Source organism: Paroedura picta, chromosome 3, assembly GCF_049243985.1.
Source record: "Paroedura picta isolate Pp20150507F chromosome 3, Ppicta_v3.0, whole genome shotgun sequence".
NCBI lineage: Eukaryota > Metazoa > Chordata > Lepidosauria > Squamata > Gekkonidae > Paroedura > Paroedura picta.
Window position 1 is genome coordinate 49200284 of NC_135371.1, and position 16074 is coordinate 49216357.

At 40.6% G+C, this 16074-nt stretch overlaps 1 protein-coding gene across 1 annotated transcript in view; it reads left to right on the plus strand.

Annotated features, from left to right (window-relative positions):
• Positions 1 to 14265, plus strand: part of WNT7A (Wnt family member 7A) — a 59976-nt gene extending 45711 nt beyond the window's left edge. The window contains exon 4 of the mRNA XM_077325595.1: positions 7664 to 14265. Coding sequence (XP_077181710.1) covers positions 7664 to 8143 — 480 coding nt within the window. The 3' untranslated portion in view covers positions 8144 to 14265. The remainder of the gene's footprint in view (positions 1 to 7663) is intronic.
• The last annotated feature ends 1809 nt before the right edge of the window (positions 14266 to 16074 follow it).

Here is a 16074-nt window from a genome sequence, read left to right on the forward strand (position 1 = left end):
TGGGTGAGAATTGCACACACACACACATATATATATGGTAGGCTGCACATTTCTAAGCAGCTTGTCCACTTTCAGGATTCATGATCTGAAATTCCTCTATGCAACTAAAACATAGACTGTGCCCAGTAGCATCTTGTTATTTAGCTGAATCAGCAGTGGCATATAAGTTGCAGTGGATATGGGCAATTTTATCCACAAAATGCATTACAAGTATATGGGCAATTTTATCCACAAAATGCATTACAGCAGGGCCTGGGTATTTTCTTGATCAGGGGAATAAGAACCCCCCTTCCAACTAAAAAAGCAATGCTGGATGCAATAGTGGCAGAGCAATGATCTTGCTTTGCTGCGATCCCTACCGCAGAGTAGGCATTATAACATATTTCCACCTGTGTTCTGTTACAGCCACTTCAAGTTTTCTTCTATTTCCACTCAAACTACCACTCAACCATTTCATCACTCCAAGCTCCTCAATAAGTCTCAATAAATTCCAGGCTCTGTAGGAGGGAAGTGAGTGTCCAGCCCCACTGGTGTACTATCACCCAGCTCATCTCTGCATTCCACAGGTCAACCAGCCCTGTGATAAGCTGTTCCAATTCCCTAGTGCCTCTGGCATGCCTTTCTTTTCAAATTAGCTGGGAGATAAAACTCACCCCATTGCTTCTTTGGCCTTCATTTCCAAAGCCCCTTGGTGATCCATTCTCACCCTACAATTTAGCAATCCTTTTCTGTCCCGGTGTCTGTGTGAGGCTTATCCACAGTCCTTCCTGCTTTATTCCCACATTTGGTCTCACTAATCTTACAGATGCTGCATTATTCATGAACATTCTTTAGTGAATATTTTCCTCCTGGACACTTAGACTGTTTGAGAACATTCCAGGAAGTCAATTACAGTTTTTCATAGATCTACTGAAAGAAGGGTTAGAGGGGCTAACATTGGGCAACCTCTAATATGCATGTATTAAGTGCAGCTGTAATCTGCATCTTCTGAATCTGATAATGTTTTTAGGCCTTATCTTTCCTACATACTTTCCCACCAATACATAGTTCAATTATCATGGAGCAGACAGTTAAAATGACAAATTCTTAAGAATGGAAAAATGCAAACTTTACAAAGTGACACAACTGTGCCTTTAATGATATTGTGAAATCTATATGTTATATTTGAGTATACAAAGTCAGGAGATTATTAGGAGAATTCAATAAAAATCACTAAACATAACTGCTGCCACAGAGTTTAGTTTAATCAGCTCAGTTAATCATGTGGATCCTTGAATTCCCATCTCTTCAAAAAAGGCCTCAGGCTTCATACACACTACATGTATCACTATGATTATATATCAACTATCAAATTCAGATAAAGCCTTCACAAACATTTTGAGTATTCATAGAAATGTTAAGCAATCTGCCAACTTCATCCTGAAATGGTACAATCCAGGAGAGAACACAAGATATACTTTTTATTTATTTATTTATTATATTTGTATACCGCCCTCCCCAAAGGCTCAGGGCGGTTCACATGAAACAGAACAAAAACAGTACAGATAACGTAGATTAACAATGATGAATGAAATGAAACAACAAGCAACATAGAACTGTAGAAAAATTTATGAGTATGTATGCACTTATTTGATGTAGATATGTATTGGATGCAGATTTGAGTGTACATTTCTTTGAAATCAATTTATTCTCTCTTCTGGTAAACTTTGACAGAGCCCTCTATCCAAATTCATCTACAGGGGGAATTCTTCTTTAAGGCAGAAATTGGCCTTAGAAGGATTAAACCTGATAGTGTGCTTTCCTCAATTCCCCCCCAGAGGCAGTAGTAGTCTGTCTTCTCACTCTGTTGTGCAAGAATTACTTTATAGCTAGGAAGTCTAACTTTTCTTGGGTAACTCATCTACTCTAGACCCTTTCAGTCTGACTACAGGGACAGAGATGGTTCTACTAGCTTTAGTTGATGACCTCCATCTGAGTGTAGGCAAAGGTCAAGCCTCTCTGTGGTTCTTATTGGATTTATCTTCAGCCTTTGATAGAATAGATCATGCCATTTTGTTGAACTGGTTCAAATCATTCTTCATGGAATGGACTCAAAGGGTTGCTATTGGAAACCAATTATTATTAGTGTGGGACCTGTTTTGGGGGGCTCCTCAGGAAGCAAATCTATGCCCCATTCTCCAAATGCCTATGTAAACCATTAGGTCAAATAATTTGTAATTTTGGGATTGACTGTTATCAATATGCAGATGATACTAATATTCTTATCCAAATCTTGTGATGCAATCAAGGTTCTAAATCACTGCCTCGCTATGGTGGTTAACTGGCTACAAGGTAACACATTGAAACTAAACCTTGAAAAGACAGCATTAAGGCTGGTTGGAAAGGAGGAGGTCTTGAAGGACACGGACTTTTGTTGGAGTTCACTTGACCCTTTCTGACTCAGTTTAAAGCCTTGGGAGAAACAAGTTAATGCAGCTGCAAAAAAGGCTTTCTACCAATTCAGGCTAGCCTGTAAGATGGCCCTTGCCTTGATATGGCTAACTTTGCCACCTGAATCCATGCCACCTGGTAAATTAACATTAGGCTACTGTCTCTCCTCAAAATCAACTCAGAAACTTCATCTGGTCCAGAATGCCACAGCTTGTCTATTAGTGGCTGCTTGAGGGAACATGCATATTACTCCCACTCTGCAGATGCTCCACTGGCTGCCCATCTATTACCAAGATCCATTTAAGGTAAAGCCCATCATAGTCTGGTCTTCTCTTATTTGTGAGAATGCTTCTCTCCCTGTGCTTCATCATGGCAACTTTGCTCATGCTAGCAGTGGCTTCTGGAGGTGCTCTGCCAACCTGCAAATGGGCAAAATCAACAACTGCCTATATATGTGTTTTCTCCCTTATGGCTCCCATCTTGTGGAATGGGCTGCCTGGGGATGTCGTGCAAGCCTCCACTCTCCTGGTTTGCTGTAAACTATATAAAACTTAATTATTTAAGGAAACACTTCTATGCAGGTGGGACTTTCCCTCCACTCCCTCAAGGGCAAGATTTTCCATCTTTTTCTCTTTCCCTTTACTGACTGAACCATCCTAGTGTTGTGTTCCACTCTGTTCCAGTAAGATATTTTAGCTGTTGGATCTGAACAGGAACCCCCTTAAACTTAAACAACTTAAATAGCACTCTAGGCATTTTGAACTTTAAAAAATACTTAATTTTAACATAGAGGGGAAAGATCTGGTGAAATCAGGCATTGAACATTTCTTAGATAATTCAATATAGATAATAAGGTAAAATCAGTACATTTCTTATGCTTCAAGATAATAAGAGTTTCTTAAGCCGTTCAAAATTATTTAAATCTTTATGTTGAGAGGCTTTCATTCCAGTACACTTTCTTTGAATATTTGCTGACCCTTTTGGTTTTCAGAAGACTGATACATTCTTTCCTGTGCCACACTCTTTCCTGCACCTTCTCTTGAAACATCAGTGCATGTCTTGAGTTTTTCACTGACTCATAAGGCACTTTTAACTGACTTTCCAAAGACAGTTTTTAACCATACCACACCAGGGATCACTTCACTCTTCAGAGCCAACTCCCTGTTTGACTGGGTAGGGAAATTCTCCACTCACTAGAAAATCTATCCTCTTTCTCTGGCCCAAATAAGAATCTTTGCCAATTTCCCAAACTTCCTTGCCAACTTTCCCCAGTTTTCCTGTCTGCATTAAACTGTTCTCAGTCAGGACTAAAATCTGAAATGAATCTTCTCAACTAGAGCTCATCAGACATCCTTCTCTGATTACAGTGGAGCAGCATGCTTTGCTACTTCCTGTGTTCCCATGGGGACCCTTTTATCGCGGCTGACTCTGTCTGCCCCAGATTACTGCATTCCCATGGATGCAGCCAGGATGGAAAGGCTCCACTATGCGAGGGGGCAGCAAGGCTTTTTTGGGTCTTTGCACAAAGGTGGTATTGCATGCCAACACAATCCACCTTCCTGCAAAGAAAAAAAATGCCCCATTCAGCTCTGTGGCACCACTAAGTGCTGTGGAGCTGACTGGGGCATTTTTTGTCCCTGCTGGCATTCCATAGGGCCTTTTCCGCATGCACATGGGCCTGTGCCTGCCTAGGCTCCATTGGCTCCCAGGGCAGCTAAGGGAATGCGGGGCAACGGAGCCCTAAAGCATGCCAGGTCTGAGAGTTGCCTGGGCCTGTGATGATGTCATGTGGATGCAGAGATTAGCCCCACTGCCATATGAACACCAGCTTGTCCTCCCCCCACCCCCTTGCATAATATGTCTCTTTTTAGCTGATGTTAACCAACCAGATCTCTTGAAACAGCCAGTCACTCAAGACTCTTTGGCTCTGTGAAGAATTAACCCTTCACCTGTTTGTACAGTGCTTCTAAGCTTTTAGAAATGCAGTCCATCACCATAGGTTGCATTGTCCAAAACCATTCACAGACGTACTTGGATAAATTACTGGAATTGTGGTCTATGCTTCTGTGTCTGATTTACTGTAAGTAGGATCCTGTTAATTTCTTTACTGCTTAATCTGTGATCTGGAAATTTATGCTATGTTTATACTTATGCTATGCTTCTTTCTGGTGGTTCCAAACTTCTAAAATCATAATGCATTGTAATGTCCCATTTTGTTGACTGTACTTCTGTTTCTCAAGTTCCTTTAAAAAGTACAGTGGATGAGTACACTCATTGAAGATCATCAAGCTGGTGTTACTTTTAAAATCTGGCCTGTTATTGTCTTGGCTTGGCTGTTTTCCTTGAGTCACTGAAAGTCATTTGCTCTTAAATATCTTTTTGCAGTATACCTGTCAAGAGTCCAGTAGTGCCTAAAAGACAAAAAAAATTATTCTTGTACAAGCTTTTATGTATTTGCTTATGTATGCAACTTATAGTTTCCCTTTCTGGAGGCTCAAGGTAGTGTGTACAATGGATAGCAATGCAATCAATGGGGTGATACATCTAATAAATGATGTAATAGGACCAAGTTTGCAGAAGTTTGAAATAAAGTATAAGTACTGAACTTGACATGCTAAACAATGCAGAAAACAGCATTACATAAGTAGAAATACACTGAGAACAGTGCACTGTATTTCTAATACATACTATATACAGTATTTTTATTTTTTACAAAATTTGTACCTTACCTTTCTGCCTTCACAAGAGCTTCCAAGGGAGGTAACACTTTAAAAAAAAAAGAAAATTACATTTAAAAACCACTAAAATCACTCTTTCCTTACACATAATTAAAACAGAGTCAAAATACATGTGTGCATGTAAAGTGTCTTCAAATCATAACTGCCTTGTGGAGATCCCATAGAGTTTTCAAGGCAAGTGGTTAGGCAGAGGTGATTTGCCATTGGTGGACTCTGCAAAGCCATCCTTGGAGATATCCTATCCAAGTATTGACCCTGCTTACCTTCTGAAGTCTGATGAGATCAGGCTTTACTATACTACTCCACATCACCAAAATACATACAGAGCATAAAACCACAGCCATTTAAACATTAGTTAAGGAGAGATCATGAGGGAATGCCAAACAGAAGGTGCCACAGAAGGCCACAGAAGGGGACATGCATTTCCCTTGAGAAAAGTTCCAGAACATCACTGTATGCAGTGCTCCTATACTATATGCCGTAGTACTATAGTCCACAGCTTTTGTGAATCAGAGCACACTTTGTCAAATATATGAAGTATAACACTCAGTTGACATACACACATATGTTAACTGAATGTAGTATCTCATATATTGTGTGTAGGGGTGTGTATACATGCACATACAAGGATATTAGAAAAAAACAGTAGTTATTAAAAACAGAACAGAATGCTCAATATTTCAAAGCAGATGTGTGCTATGTTATATGGCAGATGACAACAAGTCAACAGAGTAAATAATCCAGTCAGTGTGAGTGGCTCACTCCACCCTACAAACAATAAAGTGAATAGTTTGCATCAGTTTGTAAGGAGGGAGCTAACCACTGTTGGGCCTTATTAAGTCCTAGTGTGATGCATATATTATCTTTAAATTGTCACATTTTTATATGATCTATCTTTAGGATACATTGTATAGGCTGGTGATTGGCATCTGGTAGATGGCAGGGTACTTATGCATGTCAGAACATGAAACGTAAAATGTCATTATACATTTTAAATATAAAAATAATGGGAGATTCAGCATTAGAAGCCCAACAAGTGCAAACTCACTTGTCCCAACAAGTGCAAACTCAGTCCCACTAAGGGCAGGACTAGATATGCTGGGGGAGGATATCCAGGGTATTCATTTATGTATGGCCATTCACAGAAAAGCAGGGAGGATCTTTTTTAAAAAAAAGAGAGAGAGAGAGAGAATCAATGTGTCTTGTTGGATGTTTTCTCCCAACCCCCACTCACACTGAGCCCTGATTTGGACAAGAAAAGTCCCTAAACTGGTTCCAGCTGGCATCAAGAAAGATATATCACTGAGAATAGCAAGCTCAACACATGTCATGAGTCCTTTCATATGCTGATCCATTGCAGCAGCTTACTCAGCTCTTTCCAATGGAGCTGTTTATTCCCTCTGTGGTCACTGTCTGTACATGAACTGAACTGGAACTTGAGCATTCTAAAGAATGGACTGCTCTGAACAAAGTCATAAGAATATCTGCAGTATAAAGCACAGTGTATGCCTGGGTTTGGATTTTATTTTAATTTATACCATTTTAAATGTAGACTCCAAAGGAATGGCCTTTATTTTTGCTTGTCCTGCAAATGACACATGGAAAAAAATCCATCTCTGAGAATTTGAACAAGATGTCATTGATAATGTCTAGCTGCATATTTAAACAACAAAGCAAAATACCAAACTAGTATGGTATTAATTGTTTACATGGCTGATAAGAAAATGCACTGTTACTGATGCTACCCCATCATTAGGGTTGCCAGACCTAGGTTGGGAAATACCTGGAGATCTTGAGGACAGCCCGGGGAGGGTGGGGTTTGAGGAGAGAAGGGACCGTAGTGGGGTACATAGCCAGAGTTGACCTCTAAAGCAGCCATTTTCTCCAGGTGAAATGATCTCTATCACCTGGAGATCAGTTGAAATTTGAGATTTCCAGCCACCACCTGGAGGTTGTCAGCCTATCCATCATGTCCAGATGGGTGATTAGGGGTGGGTTTTAAATGGATTTTAATGTTTTGTTATGATTGTTGTGGGGTTATTATGGAGGAGCGTTGTTACCCATCACGAGTTACTATGTGGAAGTGGCGTGTTATAATTTGAAATATGAATAAATAAATGATGTTAGCAATATTGACAAACAAACTTCTACTGTGTTGTCCTTAACTTCACTTGCAAGATAGCAATTCTGTCTATTTACCTGCTAGTTCTTAAGACACACTATTTCCCATCAAATTGACTTGTTTGTTGACAAATACTTCTGTTATCAGAAAAAAGATCACTGATGTATTTTCAGAAAGCAGGGTTGTTTATATCATAAACTGGAATTTTGCCATTCGTGGTCGTTGTTATTTAATAAGTCACAAATAATTCAGTTATACAAATTATTTGATTTTGGAGCAACCATACCAGTTCTTAAAAAAAAAAAGTAGGAGAAATACACGTTTCCATCCTCTCTTGTCTGAAGTGTAATGTCCTCGCTTTCTTTCAATCTAGATCCTTGAAGAGAACATGAAATTGGAATGCAAGTGCCATGGGGTATCAGGATCATGTACTACTAAAACCTGCTGGACAACTCTACCTAAATTCAGGGAGCTGGGCTACATCCTTAAAGACAAATACAATGAAGCTGTTCAGGTTGAACCAGTAAGGGCAAGTCGTAATAAGCGTCCAACTTTCTTAAAGATAAAGAAGCCGCTCTCCTACCGTAAACCAATGGATACAGATCTAGTGTATATAGAGAAATCGCCTAACTACTGTGAAGAGGACCCTGTTACTGGTAGTGTGGGAACACAAGGCAGAATGTGCAACAAAACAGCCCAGCAGACCAATGGCTGTGATTTGATGTGCTGTGGACGAGGTTATAATACTCACCAGTATTCAAGAGTGTGGCAGTGCAACTGTAAATTTCATTGGTGCTGTTATGTTAAATGTAATACATGCAGTGAACGAACAGAAGTGTACACCTGTAAATGAAAGTGTGGCTTGGGAGAGGGAATCAATGGAATAAACACATTTTTTTTGCACATAAGCTCAGTGTACCTGTACAAGACTGTAGCAAAGACCTATGCTGATTCCAAAAGAAAAGCTAGCAAGTGGAACCTATCTTTCCCTCTGACATGTCAGCATCGCATGGATACTCTTCAAAAACATAGAGAAGTAAGCCAAAACCAACAGCAACTTTCTAAAAAGGAAACAGAATCAAACAAGGTACTGATCCAAAAAAATATGCAGGGGGGAAAAAACACCCTGGTTTCAAATGATCTGCGCCTCCAAAACTTAATTTATTGACTGCCTTAAAGGGAAAAAAATACCTGTTGTTGAGACCTTGGCACTGGGCCCCCTGGGACTGAATGAGAGAGATCTTGAAATACACAAGCCACCGTGCAGAAAGGGAGGGCCAGAAGAACAAAACTTTGCTTTAACATGGTCTTTGCACAGGATGGGGTGACAATGCGCCAGTGTGAATTTCGACTTAAGAGTGTGGATTATGCAGATTTAGGGATTTCTACACTTGAGAAAAGCTTCTGCTGGTTGTTTCTGTCTTTCCATTTTTTTTCAGACAATGCGCTGCAGCAAGTAGAATTGTTGATGTTTTCCATGTAGACACTGGTTTATCTGCCTTCTGTCGTGCTGCAGATTTTAGCACAGGGATTTGGGACATCTGGGCATAATAATAATAGCAATATTTAACAATTTATCCAGATAAAACTAATATTAATTTATTTAATTAAAAATGAACTCTGCCAACGTTTTGGGAACCATTCTGCAATTAAAGTAGATAGCCTGCTTTTTGTGGAATAATTTTGTAGATATAGCAAGGGAACAACAACAACAAAAACCCTTGAGCTGTATATATTATTCTTTACTCAGATATTTCTACTAGTTTGGTCGCGGAATATTTTTTCTGCAATAATAGATATTAAGTACAAAAGCAGGCATCTTTTATAATTTTTTTGGCTGTTTGCTGCTAGCTGTCTGGAATCTCAAACCAATAGTCATTTTCATGTAGTTACCACCAGTGCCCGACCTTCTTCCAGTTTAAAAAACAAAGGAGCATTACAAACATCCAGTTGGAACAATACATCTGATATAAATGCAAAAGTCCAGACAAGTTTCCATCATTGGAAAATGAACCATAGGATAAGAGAGTATATTTTGTAAGAGACTATTTTTATATGAATATTTTATTTATACTATGTCTGCTTGTATAATTCTATAACCTGTACTTTTTCTCAAAACAGGCACACTATTTGTAATTCATAGGCTATTTAACAGATAACGGCTGATTACTTTGTTGACATGAAAGTAGCACTCGGCACACATTCATCCTCCACCGGTGAATGTTCAAAATACAGAACGAATTTTTCTCTCCGGATGTATGTACAAAGTGGCTCTTTACTGCAGTTCAATTTGCAGAATGTGCAGAACAAGAACAGGGTATGTAGCATCGGTTTTGTCACATGGCTTGAATTCATGGTTGGTATTAACTGGATGCTCCTTTATCCCATTCAGGAAAAAAAAATCTGAATTAGCTTCCCAGATGCATCAGTCATTAAACTGTGGCGTTATGACTAGCAAATGTGCTGCGTGTGCTGTCAGTTAAACCTCTATATTGTGCTACTGTCAAATTTGATTTTATCAGTGGAAGACTGTAGACTATGACTGTAAAAACTAGCATGACACGCATAGTCTGATTCTCATAGATAAGACACGAAGCTTACAGGTTTTGTCCAACTGGTTTTTGGCATTTGCCTTACTGTTTGCCTCCCCAAACGTTCTTAGCTAAAAAGATCAAGTTGCATTTAGACTAGCTTTCGATTATCCATTTGTTCCCCTACCACATTTTGTGCCAATTGGTTTCTATGCTTTGGCATTTCCTTTTTTATCCCTAAGATTTTCTCCTACAATTATGTTCAATTTAAATAATTTGCTTCTTTGGCATTACTTTAATCATCTTGCCAGGATCGTTAAGGATTTTATCTCCGCTAGTATTGCTGTCTATCTGGTAACTTGCTACAGCCAAAATCAGTGGGCTGAATTCCTTCACTAAGACTTTGCACAAATCCCACTTGCACCCAGTGAACCTGCTCTACCTGCATGAACTGTTTCTTACAGCTACATAAATGCTGCACAAGTGCTCCTGCAAAGCCTTTTGCATTGAAAAGCAAGAGCATTTCTTTTCTTGGGGGTACAGTTCTCTAGATTACAGGCAATGGCTGGGGTCCCCAGCACATGGGTAGGGACTTTCAATGTTCACATGGGGTTTTTTCCACTAATTTCCCCCTCTACACTGTAGTTTCACATGGTACATAAAATGTTACTCTGGAAGGTCAACTATGTTTCAATTTTTGGGGGGATCCCTCAGTGGTTCTGGTGTGAAGTGCTAAATGTGCTGGGTTTTGTATCTTACTGTAGATACAGAACAACAAAATAAAGTTTAAGTTCAGTGTCCTCTTTCAGCAGCAAAGTTTAATTCTGGGTAAAAGCTTTCATGTACACCCATCCTTCTTCAGATGCATGCAGATGTATCGGAAGAAACAGAATTAAATGTTACTTAATCTACCACTGTACTCAAATTGTGTCCTATTTAAGATTTAGTTATTGAAAATACAGGGTCTTGCATCCATCAGGGTGTTTCCACAGATGGAGCTGCATTTGGTGCATATATGAGAAACACGGGCAGAAATTGTTTCATCTGTAAAAATGTTCCAGAGGCTCCACGCCAGGACCTGGAAGTTAGTGCCATAATATATACTATGCATTGGAGATCTGTGATTGATATCACAGTGGGCTTCTTGATCCTAAAAAAAACATCTAAAGAGAGAACTGATTGTATTGGGGACATAGTACTGGAAAGGGCTTGAATTTAAACAAAAAAACAAAAATCTTTTAAACTTCATTTATAACCCACCTTTCTCTCCAGGGGAGACTGAAAGCTGCTGTTCTCTTTCTGAGGATGTGTGACTGACCCAAAGTCACGAAGCTATGGCACCGCAGGCATTTGCAGCCAGGGTCAAGTCTGCATGGGCCTTTTTACCCACTCCCAGCCTGAATAAATCTCTCCCATCTACACTGAATTCAATTTCCAGTTTGATTTAAATTTTTCCTCTGCAACATGCATGATTGATCCACTGTGACCCTACCTTCCCCCCGCGAGATCCAGGAGTGGGTATAAGCCTCAATAGTTGAAAAACCACCATCAGTATAAGTGCAGATTTCTGCTTTTTGCAAATTAACTTCCTGCTTCATGCCTGCAATGCTGACATAGCAAAGCAGTCTTCCCTGATTGGCCAGGGCATCAGTTCCAAGACTTTCTGGTTCCCAGTTGCAAGGCTTCTTTCCCTGTTTTAAAATTACTGTGCTCCATAAGCCCACACTTCTCTCATCAGAGATTTGCCTCATTCTCTGAGAGACTGCTGCTGGCTCAGGAGTCAAAAGAGAAGAAATAAAACAGTAGTCCCGGCTGGACTTCACTCGACCCCCCACCCCCCTCACTAGTTCAGGATAGGTAGTTCAGTGACTACCACTCCCCTCCCAGCTCTGAGCTTCCCCAGTCAAGTGCAGAAGGCTTTCTGTTTCAATTCAGGGGGAGGGGGAGGAAGGAAAAAGACCCAGGTTCAAATCAATGTGAATTCAGCAGGACTGACAGTGGGCAAAAAAAAGTATGTGCAGAATCAGCCTAAGTTTTCCAGATACTCATGCTATACTCTGATTTCTACACTGTGCTGATTACCTTCAGCAGAGAGACAGACATTAGGACTGGGAATTGCAGACAGGGTTTGTCCATGCACCAGTGTGTGACATCACTTCCAGTAAAAAAAACAAACAGAAATCATGGAATAATGTCAGAGATTATGCTCTAGGATTCACTAGATCAGTGGTCCCCAACCTGCGGGCCGTGGCCCGGTGCCGGGCCGCGAAGACCTTGGCACTGGACCGCGGCTCCCTCTCCCCGCCCCCCCGCAGTAAAAAACTTCCCAGGCCGCATGCACAATTTGGGCTGTGCATGGCGCATGTGTGCATGCACGGCCGGGCCGCACTTGCGCAATGCGGTGGCATGCGCAGGTGGGCAGTTGCCCTGCTGGTCCCCAGCCTCAAAAAGGTTGGGGACCACTGCACTAGATCTCTATGGTTAAAACATAAGAGTTTGGGGGGAAATTCTAGAGTATCACCTCTGGTGTCATCATTTCTCTTCTCATTTTCTTCAGAAGTCAAGTAGCTGGCACATCCACTACATCTCCTCTCATTCTCCCCTCCCTGCTTACCATTGAGGCTGCAGTGGGTAATGGGGGGATCACAGGGAGGTTTCCCACCATAGTGGGAGGCCTTGCATCCATTGCACAAAGTTTCTGCTTGTCATCTTTCATGATGCGGGCTAAGTGCAGCCTACCCACAAAAAGTGGGGGCTAGTTTTGATCAAAAAAGTTTAAAAGTTAAACCCAGTGCCACAGTTCAGCTCTGAGCTCTTACTGTGTTTGCTTTCTAGAGGAAAAACAACTCACTGGAAGACCCATCTAGAAGAAATAGTTAACCTCCTCCAACAGTGCTGTGTCCCTTATCCAAATTGTACCCTCCAGCATAAACACAGGAGATACAACTGCAGAAATCCAATGTCATTAAAGCTTTAGCTTGTAGATATTGTCACTCACTCAAGGGTTTGAGAAGAAGAAGAGAATTTTGTAGAAAAATTATTGCATTCTATATTTCAACATTTACATGTGAGAACTATGTGATGCTTGTTCCCTAACCCTTTAAAGTAAATGGCATTGTTTAGGGTTAGAACAACAGTGAATGTGGTAAAGTTATCATGTCTCATAAAAATGATGATAGACACGCATACATATCTAGTAGCCTGTCCTCTTTGGTAACTCTTTCCAACACAAACACAATTTGTGCAGGACAGAATACAAGCACAGGGTTTCGCTCATCAGTGCAAACTAAAGTCACAATTGTTTGTACATGATCCATTATAAGGATTACCTATGTGATATCAGTAATGAAAAAAGAAAAGAAAAAATGAATATGGGAAAACAAGCTTTATGGAGTCATATGTGGTGTTTCCCTGATATAGCTAAAAATAGCTTGAATCTCATGGACCACTAAGTAAACAGTATATCACCTAGGTCCCACATAGTTTGACTTCTTAATGACCACTATATTGCCCAAGTTATCTATGAATTGGGCCTTGATATGAGATCAAGGGGTGAAGACACACATTGGAGGTAACAACTGTGTGGGTCTTGGGGAAAGAAAGTTTGGGCCATAGGCCTAGTCCTAATCAGGTTGGATTTCTGGTATTCTGAGAATTCTTGAGGAGCTCCCCAAGAGCAGATTTTCTCATTATACTATTGTAGTGGCAGGAAGAATGAATGCTGAAGTACCTCATAACTTTTAAGGGGCAGAAGGCAACATGGTCATCATAACTGGGGGGACACTAAGGCTAATGCAGAAATTCCACAGGTTCAGTCTTCTCATTACAGTGATGCAAGGCAGAACTGGCTCAACAGTGTTGCTTTACAACACCTATTATTTATATTTACATAGTTATCTATAGTTTTCAAACTAATTCACAAAGTTCTGGAATGGAGGAGTTACAGGAGGATCATGTAGATAAATGACATGTTTAGGAAGATGCTTACAAAATGTCAGATGAACCAACAGCAAGTTTTCACCAACAAACCATAATGCATAACTCTGTGGCTTTGAAACTGGTTGACCATGGAAAATTGATGCTCAAATTTAACTGGATAGTAGACATAGTCTGCAGACCCCTACTAGATAAAGATTGTGAATCAGCTAACATGGTTTCCTGACACAGAGCTTTCATTATAAGAGGGTTTATTATTGTGTACAATGGACATGACAAATGCCCCATTTGGAAATCTGATGTTTATTGATTACAGACTGTTACAGACAAGTGTTATGTTTGCAGCATGTTTTTATTCTTTGATAACATTCTGTAAAATTGCTGCTCTCTGTATATTTCAGTATGTTGTTGATACCCAGTGTATCACTAGCACAATAATTACTAAAGGTCTGGTTTCATTAAATAGTTTTATTTACAATAATAATAAAGAAGTGAATGTAAAAAACAATACCAGTTTTAGAGAACCTCATAGTGAGCTAAGGAAAATTGAACAGGTTTCTACAGAAATGTGTTTTAACTTGAATGTTTAAAAAGACGGATCTTGTAATACGCACTTACGGTGCTTCTGACCTGACTATCTCCTCTCTTGCTTAGCAGCTGAATTTCCAGTTGGGAATATTGCTTAAAAACTGACTGGTTATGAGCTAAGCCAAGAGGAAAAGATAGGCTACATCTTTTCATACAAAGACAAATCTGGTTTCTCAGCTAGGAGATGGGAAAGAATTGATTCTAAATCTGCCTGAATAGCTTGAGAAGTAAACAACAGAAAAAAAAGAACTCTATGGAGGCCAGATTAATTGTTCTTTGTTTCTTGGGCTTCCTAAGGTAAGATGTACAAATATGTACAATTGCAGTATCATAGGAAAATATTTTTTCACCCATTTGGCCAGCTGAATTAATTGATGAATGAATGTCACATGAGCAACATTCCAGATATTCTGAAAACAAACATCCACCAAAACAAATAAACAGAAAGAAAGGAATATGAAAGCTGTAGACCAGCTCATCCTAAAAAAAATACCCATGACTGCAAGGGCACATGAAGAAACTGATATCATTGTAAGTTAAAGGTAAAGGTATCCCCTGTGCAAGCACCAGATCATGTCTGACCCTTGGGGTGACGCCCTCTAGTGTTTTCTTGCCAGACTCAATACGGGGTGGTTTGCCAGTGCCTTCCCCAGTCATTACCGTTTACCCCTCAGCAAGCTGGGTACTCATTTTACCAACCTCGGAAGGATGGAAGGCTGAGTCAACCTTGAGCCGGCTGCTGGGATTGAACTCCCAGCCTCATGGGCAGAGCTTTCAGACTGCATGTCTGCTGCCTTAACACTCTGCGCCACAAGAGGCTCTTATATCATTGTAGCTCCACACAAAGTTTATTATGGCATCAAAATTCTTGACTGCTCCATAAGCTCCAGTTCCCCTATATGATATTGGATCCTTGTGCCCCATTTGCTCTTGGACCCTTGATCCCCATATGTAACAGAGACTATTGTTGTGGATGCCTGATAGTGATGCTGATCAGTTACATACATAAAGATGAGTCTGGATTAGCCCCATTCTACTCTGTTCCTATCTGTTATGAAGGCAGCAATATGGAAGATTGTAGAATTATGGAATCATAGAATCATAGAATCATAGAGTTGGAAGGGGCCATACAGGCCATCTAGTCCAACCCCCTGCTCAATGCAGGATCAGCCCAAAGCATCCTAAAGCAGTGGTCCCCAACCTTTTGAGGCTGGGGACCGGCAGGGCAACTGCCCGCCCGTGGATGCCCGCCCGGCCGAAATTGTGCATGCGTGGCACTTTTGCGCATGCGCAGGCGGGCAGTTGCCCTGCCGGTCCCCAGCCTCAAAAAGGTTGGGAACCACTGCTTTAGGAAGTTCTCTGGAAAGTTCTTTGAGCACTCTCGGGTGCATTTCATCCGGCCCAGGGGATTTGAACTCATCCAGTGCAGCTAAATGGCTCTCGACAACCTCTCTGTCCATGTCAACCTGCCACCCAGACACTATCTCTTGGCTACTGCCATCTCTAGATGTGCCTAAATCCTTTGACCTGTGGGAAAAAAACAGATGTAAAATAGGCGCTGAGCCTTTCTGCTTTCTCTGCATCTTCCGTTAGAGTTTGTCCATCCGCACCCAACAGTGGGCCTATTGCCTCCTTTACTTTACGTTTGCTCCTCACATAACTGAAAAATCTTTTCTTGTTACAGTGGGCTTCCCTGGCCAATCTTAGCTCACTCTCAGCTCTGGCCTTT